Source organism: Branchiostoma floridae, chromosome 11, assembly GCF_000003815.2.
Source record: "Branchiostoma floridae strain S238N-H82 chromosome 11, Bfl_VNyyK, whole genome shotgun sequence".
Classification (NCBI taxonomy): Eukaryota; Metazoa; Chordata; class Leptocardii; order Amphioxiformes; family Branchiostomatidae; genus Branchiostoma; species Branchiostoma floridae.
In genome coordinates, this window is record NC_049989.1 from 6,163,180 (window position 1) to 6,180,314 (window position 17,135).

Below are 17,135 nucleotides of genomic sequence, written 5' to 3' on the forward strand. Positions count from 1 at the left end.
CGTTTTAGCACCTGCTCCAAAAGTAAGGCAAAAAGATGACTTATATCTTCCCACTAAGTGGCGATAGAGAAAACCTTTTTACACTACATGTAGATAACCATACCTGCCTTTTGGTGTAAAAATTTCAGGTTAATCTCTGATCATCTATCGGGTTATCGAATTCATCATGCTGTACGTACACAAACCCAGACACCCAATCCCCAAGCAGACGTTGAAATCTGAATTGGTTTGAGCGCACACACATACACGCACACACGCACACACACATACACTCACACACACACACACATACACGCACACACACATACACTCACACACACACACACACTCACGCACGCACACACACACACACACACACATACACGCACACACGCACACACACATACACTCACACACGCACACACACACACACACACACATACACACACACACACACACATATGATTTTGATGAAAAATTTTGATGAAGAAGAATCATTGTGATTTAGACGTTAATTTTCCGATAGATACCAATTTTAGGAACTAAAACACGCATGTTACTTCGCAATATATTCTTAAAAACAATTCAGTTTTGTGCTAAACTCTCACGTTACTCTTTCATTATATTATTTAATCTCAAGTTATGGCTTAATACAATGCGTCTGACAATAAAGTACGGTTACAAAACCAATTCGGAGGAGTGATGTTAAAACTCGTCTTGTTTTGTGTTGTGTTGTTTGATATCTAACAATTTGCTGTCTCGCCCCTCCATTATGCTGAAAATATTTACGATGAAGGAACTGTCTATACGTATGGGAAATGCATGGGTAGTGTCTGCATGAGTTTAGTGAGTTGGAAAATAACACTCCCTTCTGGAGTTTAGTTTCCTTTTAAATTCTAGTATAGTGTCAGCGCGCGACCTTATGTGTTGAAAGTACCCTATATTTACATCAAGTCCTTGTTAAAGGTGGGGTCACACATGCGTATATCTTCAAGTCCGTTTGAGGTGCGTATGAAGCTTTTAGTCTCTACCAGGCTCCACAGGTCGCGGCAAAAATAGTACAAATTGGACAAATATAGATACATAACATGTCAGATGAGTTAGCTCACCGAGAAGTATGGTTAGCGACCTAGCTAACCCGTCTGACATGTTGCCTGTTTACGTTTGTCCAATTTCTATTTTTTTTCCTACGACCTGTGGGGCCTGGTGGAGGCTAATACTTCCATGCGCGCCTCATACGGACTTAAATATATACGCAGGTGTGAACCCACCTTTAGATGTAGCATCCAGTCCGAAAATGTGTCCCGACATTTCCAGGTCTGCTTCAGGCACCGTAAAGGCTTAGGCCAAGTTGTGTTTCCGGTCGACTGTACATAGCGAAAACCTGCCGACCCTTTCGATGTCTATATATTCACGGTGATATAGTGCTTCATGAACATTATGCACAGATCTAGACGTTGAAAATTAGGTAAAAAAACATCGTGCCAGACGAAATAGTGGATACTGTCCGACAAAAGTCTGACCTTTTCCTAAATCATATTCAGCTGCTTGAGTAATAGCTATCTTATTACCTGGATGTATATATATCATCGACGTATTGCGCCTGTGTTCCGTTTGTCAATATATGGTCCTACATGTAAAATGTATATCTGTCTAACTACAATATGACGTTGATAACACCAGCGCTCTGATGCGTTGTTAAACTGTATGTCTGTTTGATCAAGTAGCTTTTATCTTGATGAAAGCTAAGGTTTGTTCACTTCAACCGACGTCTATAAAAAGAAAACCTACACCTAGGATTAGGAACGAAAAGTGGCGAACCGTTCTTAGAAAAGGAAACAAAAAAAAAAAAAAAAAAAAAGGTTGATATAAAATTCATTTTCGGACAGTAGTCAGGCAGAATAGATGTCGTTGCCCTTTGTTATTTTGTTATACCCCGGCTTGCTGTGTCAAACTTCTCACCTGTGCGCATGTTAAAAAAGAGCTTCTCTTCTTCGCAAGCTCCGAAGAGAACTCCCTGTCTATGTACACAAGACAACGGGAATGGTAGTTGGCCACCGTCAGCACACGGCTGGCATTTATTGCCCTCTGTGATGAAAACAACATAACGAGATAGCAGTAATACATTTGTAGAAGGAACTTAAGGTTTTGTCCATAACGAGTGTCTTAGTGTACATACTAAAACTTGGAACGTGAACTAAGGTTCAGATGATCGTGTAGTAAGATAAGGTAAGGTACTGCAAAACAACATAACGAGATAGCAGTATTACATTTGGAGAAGGAACTGGAGGTTTTGTCCATATTGATAACGAGTATTAAAGTGTACATACTAAAACTTGCAACGGGAACTAAGGTTCAGCTGATCGTAGAGTAAGATGTTAAATGTCCACTAACAATAAGCGGTAGGCTGCAAGTACGAAGTTATGCAGGTGTAACTACGAGAAGACAACATACCAGCGCGGTTTAACTGTACGTACAACTTTGAGAAGTCGTAAAACTAACAGCCTAACGAGGGGCGGGTGGTTGTTAATGCAGCCCGTTCGCGAGAAGACTAGGAAAGAGCTGGGTACTCTCCAAGCAGAGGTTGAATGGGGCAGATATAGTAGTAGTCGGAAAAATATATTTTTTTGTGCTCTTCATTTTCTCCTCCCTTTTCTTCCTTTTCTTTTTTTTTCTCCTCTCTGTCCTTCCTCTTTTCTCTTCTCTCTCTTTTTTTTTTTTCTCTTCTCCTCCCTTTCTTTCCCTCGACCTTCTTCTCCTCCCTTCTTTCTTCTTCCCTCCTCCCTCTTCTCTTTCTTCTTTTTTTTTTTCTTCCTCTCCTTTTCTCTCCTTCCTTTCCTTTTTTTTCTCCTTTTTCTTTTCTTCTCCCTTTCTTTTCTTTTTCTTTCTTCCTTTCTCCTCCTCCCCTCCTCTTTCTTCCTTTTTTTTTTCCTCTTCTTTTCTCTTTTCCTCTTTCCTCTCTCTCTCGTTTTCTCTCTTCTCTTTCTTCCTTTTTTTCCTCCTTTCTTTTCTTCCTCTCCTCTCCCTCTTTTTTTTTTTCTTTCTCTTTCCTTTTTCTTCTCCTCTCCCTCTTTTTTCTTCTTCCCTCTCTCTTTTTTTTCTTTTTTCCCCTTCTCTCTCTCTCTTCTTTTTTCTCTTTCCCTTTTTCTTCTTTTCTTTCTCCTTCTCTTCTCCCTCTTCTTTCTTTTCTTTCCTCTTTCCCTCTCCTTTCTCTCCCTTTCCTTCCCTCTTTTTTCTCTTTTCCTTTTTTTCCTCTTTCCTTTCTCCCCTTTTCTTTTTTCTTTCCTTTCTTTTCTTCTCTTTCCTTATTTCCTCCCTTTTCTCTTTTTTCCTTCTTCCTCTTTTTTCCTTTCTCCTCTCTTCTCTTTTTCCCTCCTCTCCTCCTCTTCTCTTCTCTTTCTTTTTCTCTCCTTTTTCCCCCTTTTTCTCTTTTCTTCTCTTCCCTCCTTCTTTTCCTCCCTTTTTTTCCTCCCTTCTTTTTCTCTCTTTCTTCTCTTTCCCTCTTTCCTCTTCTTCTCTCTTTCTTCTTTTTTTTTTCCTAAGTTTGGTCTGGGAATCCAGACAAATGATGTTAATTTGCAAATTCCATGCCGTGGGGCTAATTGCAAGGTAACGTCCCGGGAAAAGTACCAGGTGTCTTTTCTAAAACGCCACACGTCAGCGTTCTATGGACCCGGTTTGACTTTTTTGACGGGGTATATAACCAACTCCTAGATACCTGCAGTATTTAAAAGTTTATGACATTTCTTTTCTAAAGTTCACCAATCATATTTGGGTCCCGGGCCCAAGTAGGTTTTCCAAGAGGGATAGGTTGCCTCCCGAACCGGGATGGACACTGGAAAATTGGGATGTTTTGGCTCCCACTGCGTTGCCAGTGCGTTGTAATCATCTACGGTCTTTTGGAGCTTTGTGTTTGTTGTCGTTAGTTGTCTTGCCAACTTCAGCGAAATTGCTTGGCCATCTGCATATTGGAAGACATGGGACTGTATTAACATCTTAACTGAAATCAGAGTTTCTGATCAGAATAAATTGTCTTAATTCTGTATTTCTTTGTCATAGTCAAGAAGTATTATACACGGTGGTCAGGTAGGAGCCACAAGGCTACCTCCTGATCCTTCATTATAGGTGCTCCAACAACAGACCACTACCATCTTCACCACCAGAGTTTCTATTATAATTTCCATTCAACCTCTGCTTGGAGAGTATGAGCTGGGATGGTGATAGGGAATGGGAGGAGAGAGCGAGAGGATGGAATCAATCAGTAAGTGGGTAGGGGGTGGCTCACGTGTACGCCGACAGGAAGTGGAACTTTTCATCAAAACAATTCACACCCGCGCGTCAAAGTGACTTGGTGAGCGTCAAAGACCAAAGACAGTGACTGTCATTTGCATGAATCAAACGCGCTTGCGCTGGTGTACGCAGTAATTGTGTTGAAAAGTTTCCGAGTCTGTCTGTTAGTTGTTGCTTTTACAAGCCTAAGCGAAATTGCAACGTTTTTCAACTGATAGCGAATCATGGCCACACCATGTGAGTCCGATGGGACTCCATTGTCCGAGTAAGTACAATTTTTAATGTAATATCATAAGCCGTTTATTAATACAATTTTGCAGGGAGGTTCTCTGTATAACATCCTTGTATTTTGTATCTTTTGATTTTTGAATGCATATTTGATCATATTTGTTTGTTTCTTTGTATCTAAGCCTCCAGATTATACTGGCTTTTACCTAGGTGCTAGGTGAGCGCTTGGAAATGGAATTTGGGGAAGAAGGGAGTTTCCGTGTAGAAGTGGGGCATAAACTTATTTTCCAGCCTTAGAAAACGGGAATCGGCATAAACCATCAAAATGGCAACGCTGCTGTGATCTGTTCTGTGAAGGCACGGTGGTGAAGCTATCAGGCAGGAGTACGGTGTCCTGAGTAGGGAAACTTACCCAACACTGTAGAGGTACAGAGAGCTGATAGCTAATGGACTCCGTACCAGTAATTAATCTAGCCTAACAATTTGGCTGTAAGGAACCGAGAACCTCCTTGGCTGTAGGGAACGTATTTGCCTCCAACAGGCTGACAGCTGATATGATTTGTCTTTCCATGACAAGGCCCACTGTTGCTGGCTGTAGGAAAACTCTGCTAGAGTTCTGGAGTTCTGGCATGACGAACTATGGGACGGATGAAGGCAGAGAGAAACTCAAGATGGCAGTTCAGACCACCGGTCTTCCCGAACTTACGGTCAAGGTGCGTGAAATATAACCATATACTTCTATTATTAATCGTGTCCTCCTCTACCCAACAAATCTTCCCCTCGCCTGACCCGTAGTGTATCTCCGTCATTCTCTCATGACATGATGAACTTATAGTGACTCACATTACACCTATTTCGTTTACAAGAATGTGAGTCATTGTGACATACTGAGAGAGGGGTTTTGGGAAAACCCTGTCCGGTCCGGGGAATGGTGGGCAAAACCACAATGGTGGGCAAAACCACCCTGTCAAGTCTGAGAAGAGGGTCTGCATGGGGGTTCCTGGCAATGCTCAAAGCTAAATTCAGACAATTCGCCTGTGCAACACCAAGGTGGTTTTGGAGGCATCATGAATGACCCAAAGGTGCAACTCAATAGGAGGTCCATGCACACAAAGTCAGTTCTGTCAAATGCAAAGTAGACAAATAACACTTTATCTGGTGGGACACGAGAGGCAGAGAATTACGCCTAGTATTCATTAGCTGTTAAATATGATTTATCAATGATTTAGCTTTCAATATCAACACGACTTGAGCACAGTCGTTATAATGTTACACTACAGTATTTTTAAACAATGGTACAATTTTTTTCTCAAATCATCATGGAAACTCATCTTTGAAGGTAGTAATTAGAGTGCAAGGCTAAACTTTCTTCCAACACAAAGGTACACACTGATCAAACTGAGTATTGGTCCTGAAAAAGTTGTTGAAAATTTCATTGTTTTGTGGATATGTTGGTTTTATAGATGAAAGGGTTTTACTGTAATGTAACAGGCCCTGATTAAAAAGCTTTCTTTTACAGCACTGGATTGATAATGAGAAGCGAAAAGGCCGCGGGAAAAAGCGAAAAGAGAAGTTGCCAGACCCCTATGGACGGAGGAAAAGGCCTTGTGATCTTTTCAAGAAGGAGTTCATGAAAGGTAAATATAAATACGAAATATGTTGGGCTGTATTGAGGTTCTTGAAAAAAGTTTTAAAAGTGTTGCACAGGGAAACAAGTAACCCATCACAGAGCATTGGGTGAAGGTAACTCAGACTGCAAGATGGATTCAGCAGTAACACTTTTATGTTGAAGGTATGTTGTCCACTTCTGCCTTGACTTATTGCCAGATCTAGAAATGTACATGTTTTTTCTTTTGCAGGAAAGGCTGGTCCATCTGTAATAGCGGAAGCTAATGCGGCGTGGGCCTCTCGGCAGCCTGAAGAGAGCCAGAAGTATGAGGAGATGGCTGCACAGTCAACCGTCCCAACCGTGGATGACCTGAGTACCCAAGCTAAAGGAATGGCTGCAACGAAGCTGAAGAAAAAGATGGCTGAACTTGTAAGTGCACATAACACAAAAGACACAGCTTTATAGTAAATGTCAATGCATTAAGGAAATAAGATGTCTTGGGATGCACACTATATTACTATAGACCATAAGAACTACCACCATGATAATAATTGGTGTTCAAAACAAACATATTGGATATGTAATACCCACAATATGCTATACACAAAATATAGATTAATTCTTAATTGGAAGTCTTCCATCACTTAAACATTGCACAAAATCATGCACTCACTGGCTATTATGTTTATCATATTTTGTTCCATCTTGTGGTGGATACAGGCACTTATGTACACTTATGTATGTCACAGATGCACATTGATATTCTACATGATTGTGCATATCTCACCCATTTTCTTGTAGGTTTCTAAAATGCAGTCACTGGGCTGTGACGTTTTCTGTCTAGTGTATGACTCCAACACACCGAGTGTGTGGGATGATGGGTCTCCAAAAGCAAGGGCATTCTTCCAGGAAAGAATGCCTGGCCTGGACACCCAGTTTATTCTAGCAGTGGGTGGACCTAGTGCACGTAAGTAATTCATAGCACTGCTGTTATGTTAATGTCATTACTGTATTGCCTTCAAATACTTTTCGGCATACTTGGCTGCAGTACAGGCTAAATTAACAACTGATTGCACACAGCCAGTTTTCCTTCCTAAATAGTTGATCAAAACTACTGTATGTACATAAATGGTCAGTTGACTCCCACAGAATTGCAATTGCTCAATAAGTTGACTATGCAAGTGTTCTTTCAAGTCCTATGATGTATGTTGTACCTGCACTTCTAACACAGCTCAATGTACAGATATAGAACATACAAATTATGGCATGCTTTGGTATGAAAAGGAAGTGACACATACTGAAGGAAAACGTGTTGAATGTATGTTGCTTAGTTCTGGTAATCTGATGAATGTTAAAAAAGTTATGCTAATTTATGGTTATCTTACCAACACTCTATTTCCCAGCAACGAAGATCGCAACTGCAAAAGAAAGGGCAGAAGTCGTCGGGAAAGTCACAGACAAACTGAATGCCATAGCAAGTAAGTGTGTCCTGTTTTGGAATAAAATTCTTATGAGAACTGTTTTGTTTAATGACAGGTATCTCTACAATTTCTCAACTTTGTCCTTTCTGTGATTATATGCAAAGATGCAAAGGAAAAGGCGTCATACTTGTTCATTCACCACAAGACTAACCCTAGTCCATTAACCATAGGATTGCTGAATACATTTCAGAAGCAACACCGGGTCTCCGGAGAAAGAAAGGCTTTCCATACGGGATGGTGAGGGACAAGAAGGCAGTTGTGGAAGGCTTGCCTGAGGGTGTGCAGATCAGAGAACTCTCCACAATGGGGCTCCCAGACCTGCGAAAGCTGCTAGCAGTCCTGGAGCAAACAGACAACATCAGTCTTCGTGGTGAGCATTTTTGCTCATTAGTTGAGCATTTAATAATTCAAAGCGCATTTAGGGAATGACATGAACAACAACTTTCCAGCATATTTTTTCATATTACTGATCTTTGTGTATATGTGCAAAATGAAGCTGCAAAGTACCAGTAAGTTTCTGAAAACACCTCAAAATAGATCCCCTGGTACCCTGGAAGGGTGGACTAATCATTAAGGCACACTACTTTGCTAACTAAAAGGGTTGATGTAATACACCATGTAAACAACTGTTATAGGAAAATCTACATTGCAATGTTGTCCTAATATCAGTAGTATTACATAATGGGCCTTGAGTTTAGTTATTGATTTGTATTTACTAATTAGACAGAATCATCATCTAAACAAGCACTTTTTTCAATCAATAGCCAATAATACAAAACAGGATTGTGCTTTAACTTACTTGGTATCACAGTTGTAGATGAGAGACAAGCTTCCACGGACGTCCCAGGAACGTCAGCCCTCACAGCAGCCCCAGCTTCCACGGACATCCCAGGATTGTCAGCCCTCACAGCAGCCCCAGCTTCCACGGACATCCCAGGATTGTCAGCCCTCACAGCAGCCCCAGCTTCCACGGACATCCCAGGATTGTCAGCCCTCACAGCAGCCCCAGCTTCCACGGACATCCCAGGATTGTCAGCCCTCACAGCAGCCCCAGCTTCCACGGACATCCCAGGATTGTCAGCCCTCACAGCAGCCCCAGCTTCCACGGACGTCCCAGGATTGTCAGCCCTCACAGCAGCCCCAGCTTCCACGGACGTCCCAGGAACGTCAGCCCTGTTGGCCATCCCAGCCCCCCAAGCCGCCCCCCAGACATCTTACACCAATCAGCCTGAAGACCAGTTACCAATATCTGAGAAATCCTCCAATGGTAATTACCTTTCATTAACTTCAATAAATACAAGAATTAACATCAGTTAGATAAAAAGCCTGAAAACCTAGTCTTTAAGCACTACATCTAGACCAGGACATATAGGATAAGCTAATATAGATGTTTAAGGGAATCAGTGAGAATTTTTAATAATTCACTACAAATACCCAGGAATTGTAAGAATTTCCATGAATTTTCATGCCTCTTGTTTGAAGGGGTCTTTAACATCTGTGGCCTAAGTATGCTGGAAATTAATGAAAGGACAATGTTTTTCCTGATATTTCAGTTCTTGAGCTGGAGAGCTTTTTGAGTTACATTGTAGTTGATGTGGTACGAATGCATTACAGTTGACAGGTTTCAATTTCACATTTATTTACTGTCTATTGCCTTGATGAAAATTCGATTGTGAGCAAATACCTTAATCTCAGATGTTACAAGGTTTGCAAGGGCGGCTGAGTGTAAACATTCTGGGAGCATTGTGTACATTAAGTTGAAGGCAGCATGATCAAACCTCGAGGTCCTTTCTGGGTACTACAGACTATGTTAGAAGGCCCATAAGTACAATGTGGAGCCTTTTCCTGTTCACTGTGGGTGTACTGTACAAAAAATTGCCACTCTAGAAGTCTGTAGCATATCCAGGACAAAAGATACAAAACCCAAAAGTTCTGCTGCAGCACTAAGGTCTGTCACCAGGAGGCAAAAATCAGACGTAGGGGACCAAATTTATCATTTCCAGGTCTCATCAAGACCCATCAATACAATCACACGCACACAAACACATACACACACACACACACACACACAAACACACACACACACACACAAACACACACACAAAGCTACCCACTTTTTCACTTAATTTTTCACTTATCTTTTAAGAAAAAAAGTGTTTCTACCAATTTATAACATTATTATTTTTCGTTGCAGTCAGCGCCATGGAGCTGTTACGCAACATTGCAGACAGATTTGCGGATATGGCATCTGGCCATAATGTGTAGGATGAAGAGGAAGTTAATCCATGATAGTACTAGAGCCTGTTAGTAGTAGTAGTAGTAGTACAGGTAGTGGTATCATTATTTGATTTATTTTTTAAAAAGTTATTTTTGTTTAAAATTGATGCCACCTTCCTACAATACCAGTATGATAATTATGAAACACAGTGACTGTCATAGTGTTTCCGACTGACTTCCAAAGTATAACACTTGCACTAGGGAACAACTATTGACAACTATTGCAACAGCACATGATAATCATTGTTGAATAAATGAGAAACATACAATCCTTGAGTTGTTCAGGGACTCTGTTGCACCATATAGGAAACTCTGTTTGTCCATGTTGACTTACTTATCAGATAGTACTAAGGTCAACTTGATGAATTGCAATAAAGAGTGCAGACACCTATCATCAAATAATATCATTTTTTTCTCCTTTGTAGTTTGTGTGCTAATTCACTCTGACATTCTGATCGATGAGATTGCCAGTTAATAGTGCTAGGTAGAAAATCATTATTAAGCATTGTGACCGCACATCACACTTTGGCAAGATACCATCTATTAGTTGTAATTTAGGCTACTTTACTTTGATTATGTGGATGACATCTACACAAGCATTAATTTTTGTCTGTCTCCAAGAAGCAAGAGTCCATAGGACACAATTCTATGGTGTTTGCTGTGTGGAGTGAAGTATTTGATACCCTCCATGGCTATCAACATTCAAAATATATGTCACATATTTGAGGGTGCTATCATGAAATGCTATGTATTTTCTACATACCACTCACTATAATTAATGCTTCATTGGCCCCTTCTTGAGCTATTTTTCTTTAAAAAGTCTGGAACAAAAGCTGCCTTGTTATACAGACACACAGCTGGAATGTTCTTGGCAAAGGTAATAACAACTGGAAATGCTGACATTTGTTCAGGAGCAAATAACAAATTCCAGGTCATTTGGTTTTTATGTGCAGAAACCCAAAATATACATGTTTGGTTGAAAAATGGGCAAAAATGTCAAGTTTGATATTTCTAAGTGTGAATGAAGTTCAATGGGCAATGCACCTCTATACCAATTTTATGGTCATTCTGTGTTAGGCCACACCGATTTAATTTGTTGCTTCTCAGATTTTTATAGAGAAATATTGGGTCGGTCGGTCGAAAGAAATAAATGAGTGAAATTTTGCAGAAAGTCTGGGGTGAACATATGAGGCTTATATAACACAAAAAAAGAGTCAAGTTTTCAGCTTTTCATGGCATGATTTATCCAATGAATGTCTTCCTTTGATTTGATACCACTGTTCTGAATGAAGGGAATTGTTTTTATACTGAAATTATGTGTGTTGGTTGTTTTCTATCATGTGACTACAAGGAAGCTGTATGATTGGCTTATCAGCAGTATGTGCCCCTGGAATGTTTTTTTTCAAAACCTATATTATTTTTCTTGAGACTAAAGTCTTTTTTTTCCAAATCGGAAAAAAATGGGTCAGGAAATCCGAGAAGCAACAAATTAAATTGGTGTGGCCTTAATACAAAAGCAAAGGAGCCCAAAAAATAAATTGTTGGTCTAAAAATGGTCAGATATCACAAATATTTTAAGGTAATTCCTGTGAGCACACAGTCCTTCATACCAATTTTCAGGTCAATTGTCTTTAATACAAGGGCGATCAGCCAAATATATATATTTTTGTAAAAAAAAATGGCAAAAAAAGGTAAAATAAATAATTCTAAAGTGATGTATGCAAGGAGAGGTGTCTTAATAGTAATACTATAGAGCTGTGTACTGGTCTGCCTAAACACCACAAATCACCACAAATGACTCTAATATGCAGTGTATGCAGTATATGCAGGGCAACGACTTGATGCTCTGGAGACATTGTTTATACATTTATGAACTTAGAAAATGCAACAATTAGTCCTACGTATTGACCAGTTATTTCAAGTTAGTCCGGTTTCAATATGAAAGCGATTCTTGGCCACCATGTTGGATCGTCATCTATGGAGCCGAGGAAGGTATCGAGAACTTCCCAATGCAGACTCCTAGCACGGGCGATCCAACATGGCGGCCAAGAATTTCTTCGATCTTGAAACCAGCAGACGAACTCGAAATAACTGGTCAATACGTAGGATTTGCTGCGTTTTTTTTATCAATAGATGTATAAACATTGTCTCCAGAGCATCACACAAGGTCGTTGCCCCATATTCACTGTATATTAGAGTCGTTTGTGGTGTTCAGCCAGGCCTTAAACAAATTTTAGGTACAGGTACAGGAGTTTAGGTACAGGTCCGGACCTGAACCTGTACCTGAACTACTTGTTCAAGTAAAAGTCAATCAAAGTTCAATAAGAATAGAAACATGTTCGAACCAATAAAAACGTGTTTATTTCTGGGGCTCAGAGACTGCAATGGTAATTTCACAGTAATTTCATCTGTCAAAGTGGCCATCCCCTGACCTGTTATCCTGCCTGGCTTGCACTTATTAGATACAGGTCCAGTAGTGGTACATCAGAGTTCCGGTATTTGTAACCTAATTTATTGTACTGGTACAGCACTAACTGTTAATACAATATAAACCTATAAACCAGACAGATATAAAAAGTCAATTGGATTGAAATTGGTGATATTACAACTATCAGGGGATGGTTCACAACATTCAGTTTTTTTAGACACGGTCTCTTATCGTACAGCAGAGGTGGATAATCTTGGTAGGAAGTACTAGGAACTCTTTTGATATGCCGCCTCTGCTTTTTCACTCAAACACTATTTCACTATTGACCCGTCTTATCTCTAAATAATAATGAACGTGCATTATTTGGGTGCAAGCTAATCAACTCGCAGTGCCAAGGTTTCAAATGTCCAATATTTCAGGTCCAGTAACCACCCTTAATGTGCAAAACTCAAATGGTAAGGTTTGACAGATGCTACATCAATCTATTTTCTCTTTTTATATCAACAGAAAGTTTATAACAAAAGTCTTGCCCGAGGGTTAACTAATAACATGAATAGGGATAGACATTATTTATTACTATAAATATGATTAGCATCAAACAATCAATAACTGATCTGTAGCACCTAAACTAAAATGGTGTGGACAAAATCATTCAGCACTGATGATAAGTTCAAAGCTGTACGTTTACTGCTATACCTGTACCATAATATTATAGCTTCATTTCCCTAATTCATAATCTAAAACCATACACTCATACTGTGACTTTTATCCAAACAAGAGGATGGAGGAAGATTTAATGTTGTATTCAAATGAATGATCTTTCCAAACACTGCTTCACCTTTATCTGTGGGGTAACCTATATCCGGGCCTGCAAACTGCTAATTTTCCTATCCAACACTGGGACTGGTGTGGTGTGGAATCAGTCCTGTGGCACAATCAGCTAACAATCAGCAGGGTGTTTGATTCATAACCCAGAGGTTCTGGATTCTAATCCATTGTTGTGACACCAATCTTGGGAAAGTCACTTAATGTGACTTTCCTCACTTCACCCAGGTGGAAATGAGTAACTAGCTTCGGTAAGGGCCATCCTTTGGATAGGACGTTAAATGGAGGGCCCTATTTCAGCGGAGCCACACCCTGAGCACGTTAAAGACCCCACCACACTTAATAAGTTATGGAAAAGAATTAAGGGGTCCTTACCAACTTGGGAGTGGTTCAAAATCTTGAGCCTTGTGGGGCAATTGCTGTTGTATTGAGTAGAGGTCACCTGAGTTAGCGAAGAATGGAAGCAACTCTTGTGATTAAGCGCTTGTGATTAAGCGCTGCCCTGCATATTGCTCCTTGCAATTCAGTCCCTGGCTGCCAAGAGAGAGTAGTCAGCCCACCTAATAACAATAACAAGTGATGTATGTAACATACTCCATGACGTATATATGGTTTCTGCTGCATCGACTGCAACAAAGAATATCATGCTGGCAATATGGACAGTCCCAGACAGACAATTAATGACGAACAGGAAAGAAAACGAAGCCCTAATATTACTGATAGCTTATCACTGATAGCTTACAAGGACAAAGTATGTACTTGTTTATTATAGCACTGGCACTGACCAATACAATGTGTGAGGAAGCCAGAGTCTAACATCTGTTTAGGGATTCCTCTACGCTGACAGCTGATCTGTAGATTAGACAACACATACTGGTACTCCCCCTCCCCCAATATCTGCTTGGAGATAAGCGAATTAACATACATGGCCTGTTCCACAATGCCTGAAATATAGGGGTGGTCTCTGAAACTATTACAATGAGCTATTACAATTACCAACAGCTACTGCAAAAAAAAATTAAATATCACGCAACTGTGTTAAAACGACATGCCAAACTACATACGAATGCGGCAAATGGAACGTAGTTCCACGATCTCGTACATTGGCCAAACGGTTTGAATTTTTAAAGTAAAGTATCTACAATATTCCCATTTGATTATGCAAATAAAGTCCTGATTTGCATAATCTGTCTTGGTTGATCATCCTCTATATCCAATAGGCAAAACTACAAAGTATGAAAGTCTTATTGTAGCAGAGGTCATTTTAGTGCTTCCTGATTAATTATGTAAATATTAAACTAATTTGCATGATTTATGACTTATAATGTTCACCTTAAGCTTGATAATGTTGTAAGTATAAAATTCCCGTCATGGAATGGAATTATTACATATTCTCATTACTTATGCAAATGAGGTCATCATTTGCATGTGCAATTCATTATATCTCGACATTTCTATCTTTCTCAGCTCCATATGTAACAAGTTTGATAGTCCTATCATGGAATGCAGTCGATTTATAAACTTTCCTCAATAATAATGTGAATTAGCTGTTGATTTGCATAACTAATATTTCATTATGTAACTCATCACTTAGGTTATCTACATACCAAAAATTCAGACGATCCGTTCTTATATTCTTGAGTTATTCTCATCCAAAGTTTGAAAGGAAATTGGCCCAAACTTACAGCACTTACTCTCTGTACCAAGGGCTATCTACCACTCAAAAATCACAACCACAGTGAGTGCATGTCCAGAACACGAGTTATCTGAGTTCCGCTGCAGTACCTTAGCAAGCCACAGGCTAAGGGCCCAATATTGAACTTGACCTTTGTTTTCCTGACCCCTACCCACCTACCAAATATCATCAGGATCCATCCAAGGCTTCTCAAGGTATGCCGTGTCAGACACAGACACAGACACACACACACACGCTCAAAACATAACCTTTTGGCGAGGGTAACAACAATACTCTGCGTCAGAGGTCACCCTGGGCCTCTGCCACAGAGTAATAACATAGGTCGCCAAAGCCAAACACGGATACTATAAACCTACATGTATGTCTGCAGGATGTTAAAGGATATCAAGTTAAAAGACATTTTAAGTTGCAATATTTTCAAGGCATAACATGTATTGCAGTTTGTAACTACCCTCCGTCAAGGTACTGTTAAGGTGATATTATTCTAAATACTGTCTTTAAAAACAATGGATAAAGGTTACTCCACAAATCATGAACTAGCTATCGCATTAGAATGAAAAGGAGTAAATCAAATATGGTACAGAGGAAGCCGCTTAATTGCACACCCCATTTGCCAGTGTGTTTCGTGCAATTATCCGAATTGTGCAACAAAGCAAAGTTATTAAGCTGGACCGCTACACCACGGGATTTGGGGATTTCGTGCAAGTAACAGAAGTGTGCGATTATCTGGTGTGCAATTAACTGGCTTCTACTGTAATGATATTGATAATAAAACACCCAGTATGTGTTTAGGCAATCTTACCACAGCTTATTTGAAAGTCCCTAGGTTACCAATGACTGCTATGCTTGTGAAAATAGCCTGTGAAAATGGCTTATCTACCTGGTCGAAGATTCTTCTCCAAGTACTCTAGTTATGTAACATTTACGGGTACCTGTACGTACCTAAACAATGTAGTCAATCAACTGTAAGCTACTAGTATACATGAGGCTGTCATTTTAGTGACAAATTGCCATTTTTGTATGAGGACTTACATATTTGGATAAAGCTATTTCTTTGCAACTGCAAAATTATCATAATACAGTAGAAGCCGTTTAATGGACCGATCCCGATCGAACGTCATTTCGAACAAATAGAGCAAGATGGAACCCCCTATTCTATTTCGAACACCTCCGTCAAAAATAGCCCCAGTTGAACAGGAATGGCCAAAGAAAAATGCTATGCTATTCTTTGTCAAAGGCTACACCCACCGAGTATAGGTATTGTGGTAGCGAGAGCCACTGCATAGCGTTACATTGATGATGGTCAGGATGCACGTGTAGAGCAGGGGTTGTATAAGATATGGAACTCTGCACTGGCAGACTTTGTAGAGGTGTCGCATTAGATGGTGCGTAATACAATTAGCTCCCTCTCCATGAGTACCTGAGCTGCTCTCTTCTTGATTTCGCTTTTATCATGAACATTAATGCAGCTGTTATGCATGCATGCAACAAACGCAGTAGAAACCCAGTCACAAATAGATGTACCCTGGTTTTCACGTGCATCGACCGTATGTCAGAAACCGGACACTCATGCCCACCAACAAGGTAATGATATGCGGTGCCTCCCGCTAAGTTTGCTTTGATTGAAATTATAACGCCCTTTAAAATACTTCAACTTTATGAGCCCCCTCCTCAAACGACTGTGCCAAGTGGATGTAGCCTTCAACAAAGAAGTCAGGGCATTTTTTTCGGCCTGGTATGAGAGGATTTTAGGGTCAAAGGAGCTAAACCAAAGTCAGTCGTTATTATAGGCTAAACAGTGGCGGCCAGTTCTGTCCGACAAGCGCTGTTTTTGACGGAGGTGTTCGAAATACTAGTAGAACATGATCGAACAGGGGGCGGGGCTTCGGGATCGGTCCATTGCACACCCTATTTGCCAGCGTATTTTGTGCAATTATCCGGCGTGTGCAATAATGCGAAATTACAAAGTTGGGCCGTATACTGTATAGTGTATACGTTACAACATACTGTGCACTGTGGTGCACTGTGACACTTCAATGATTACAGGTCAGCCTAGAACAGTGTCCAGTCCAATGCTGGGACATGTTTGATTGCCAGCACTGTACTGTTAGACACGGTTAGATCAGTGACACTGATCACGAAAGTATCACACCACCAAAAGTGATTGCTATATCATTCTGTAGGACCCGAGTCGCGGTGTGGTTTCCAACAGGCTGCCAAGAACTGAAAAAACCACTGCCAGTATTTTCTCCTTAATGCAAAAGCATTTCCCCGCGACCTTAAACGTAATTAGAGTAATTTGCCGTGGATGGATAGATAACA

At 40.3% G+C, this 17,135-nt stretch overlaps 1 protein-coding gene across 1 annotated transcript; it reads left to right on the plus strand.

Annotated features, from left to right (window-relative positions):
• Positions 1-4,167: 4,167 nt before the first annotated feature.
• LOC118425259 (mucin-19-like) lies at positions 4,168-10,255 on the plus strand. The gene is made up of 9 exons (XM_035834037.1): positions 4,168-4,534; positions 5,075-5,210; positions 6,017-6,134; positions 6,357-6,535; positions 6,908-7,073; positions 7,510-7,584; positions 7,778-7,957; positions 8,399-8,854; positions 9,782-10,255. The coding sequence occupies exons 1-9, from the start codon at positions 4,494-4,496 to the stop codon at positions 9,850-9,852; spliced, it is 1,422 nt and encodes a 473-aa protein (XP_035689930.1). The 5' UTR covers positions 4,168-4,493; the 3' UTR covers positions 9,853-10,255.
• The last annotated feature ends 6,880 nt before the right edge of the window (positions 10,256-17,135 follow it).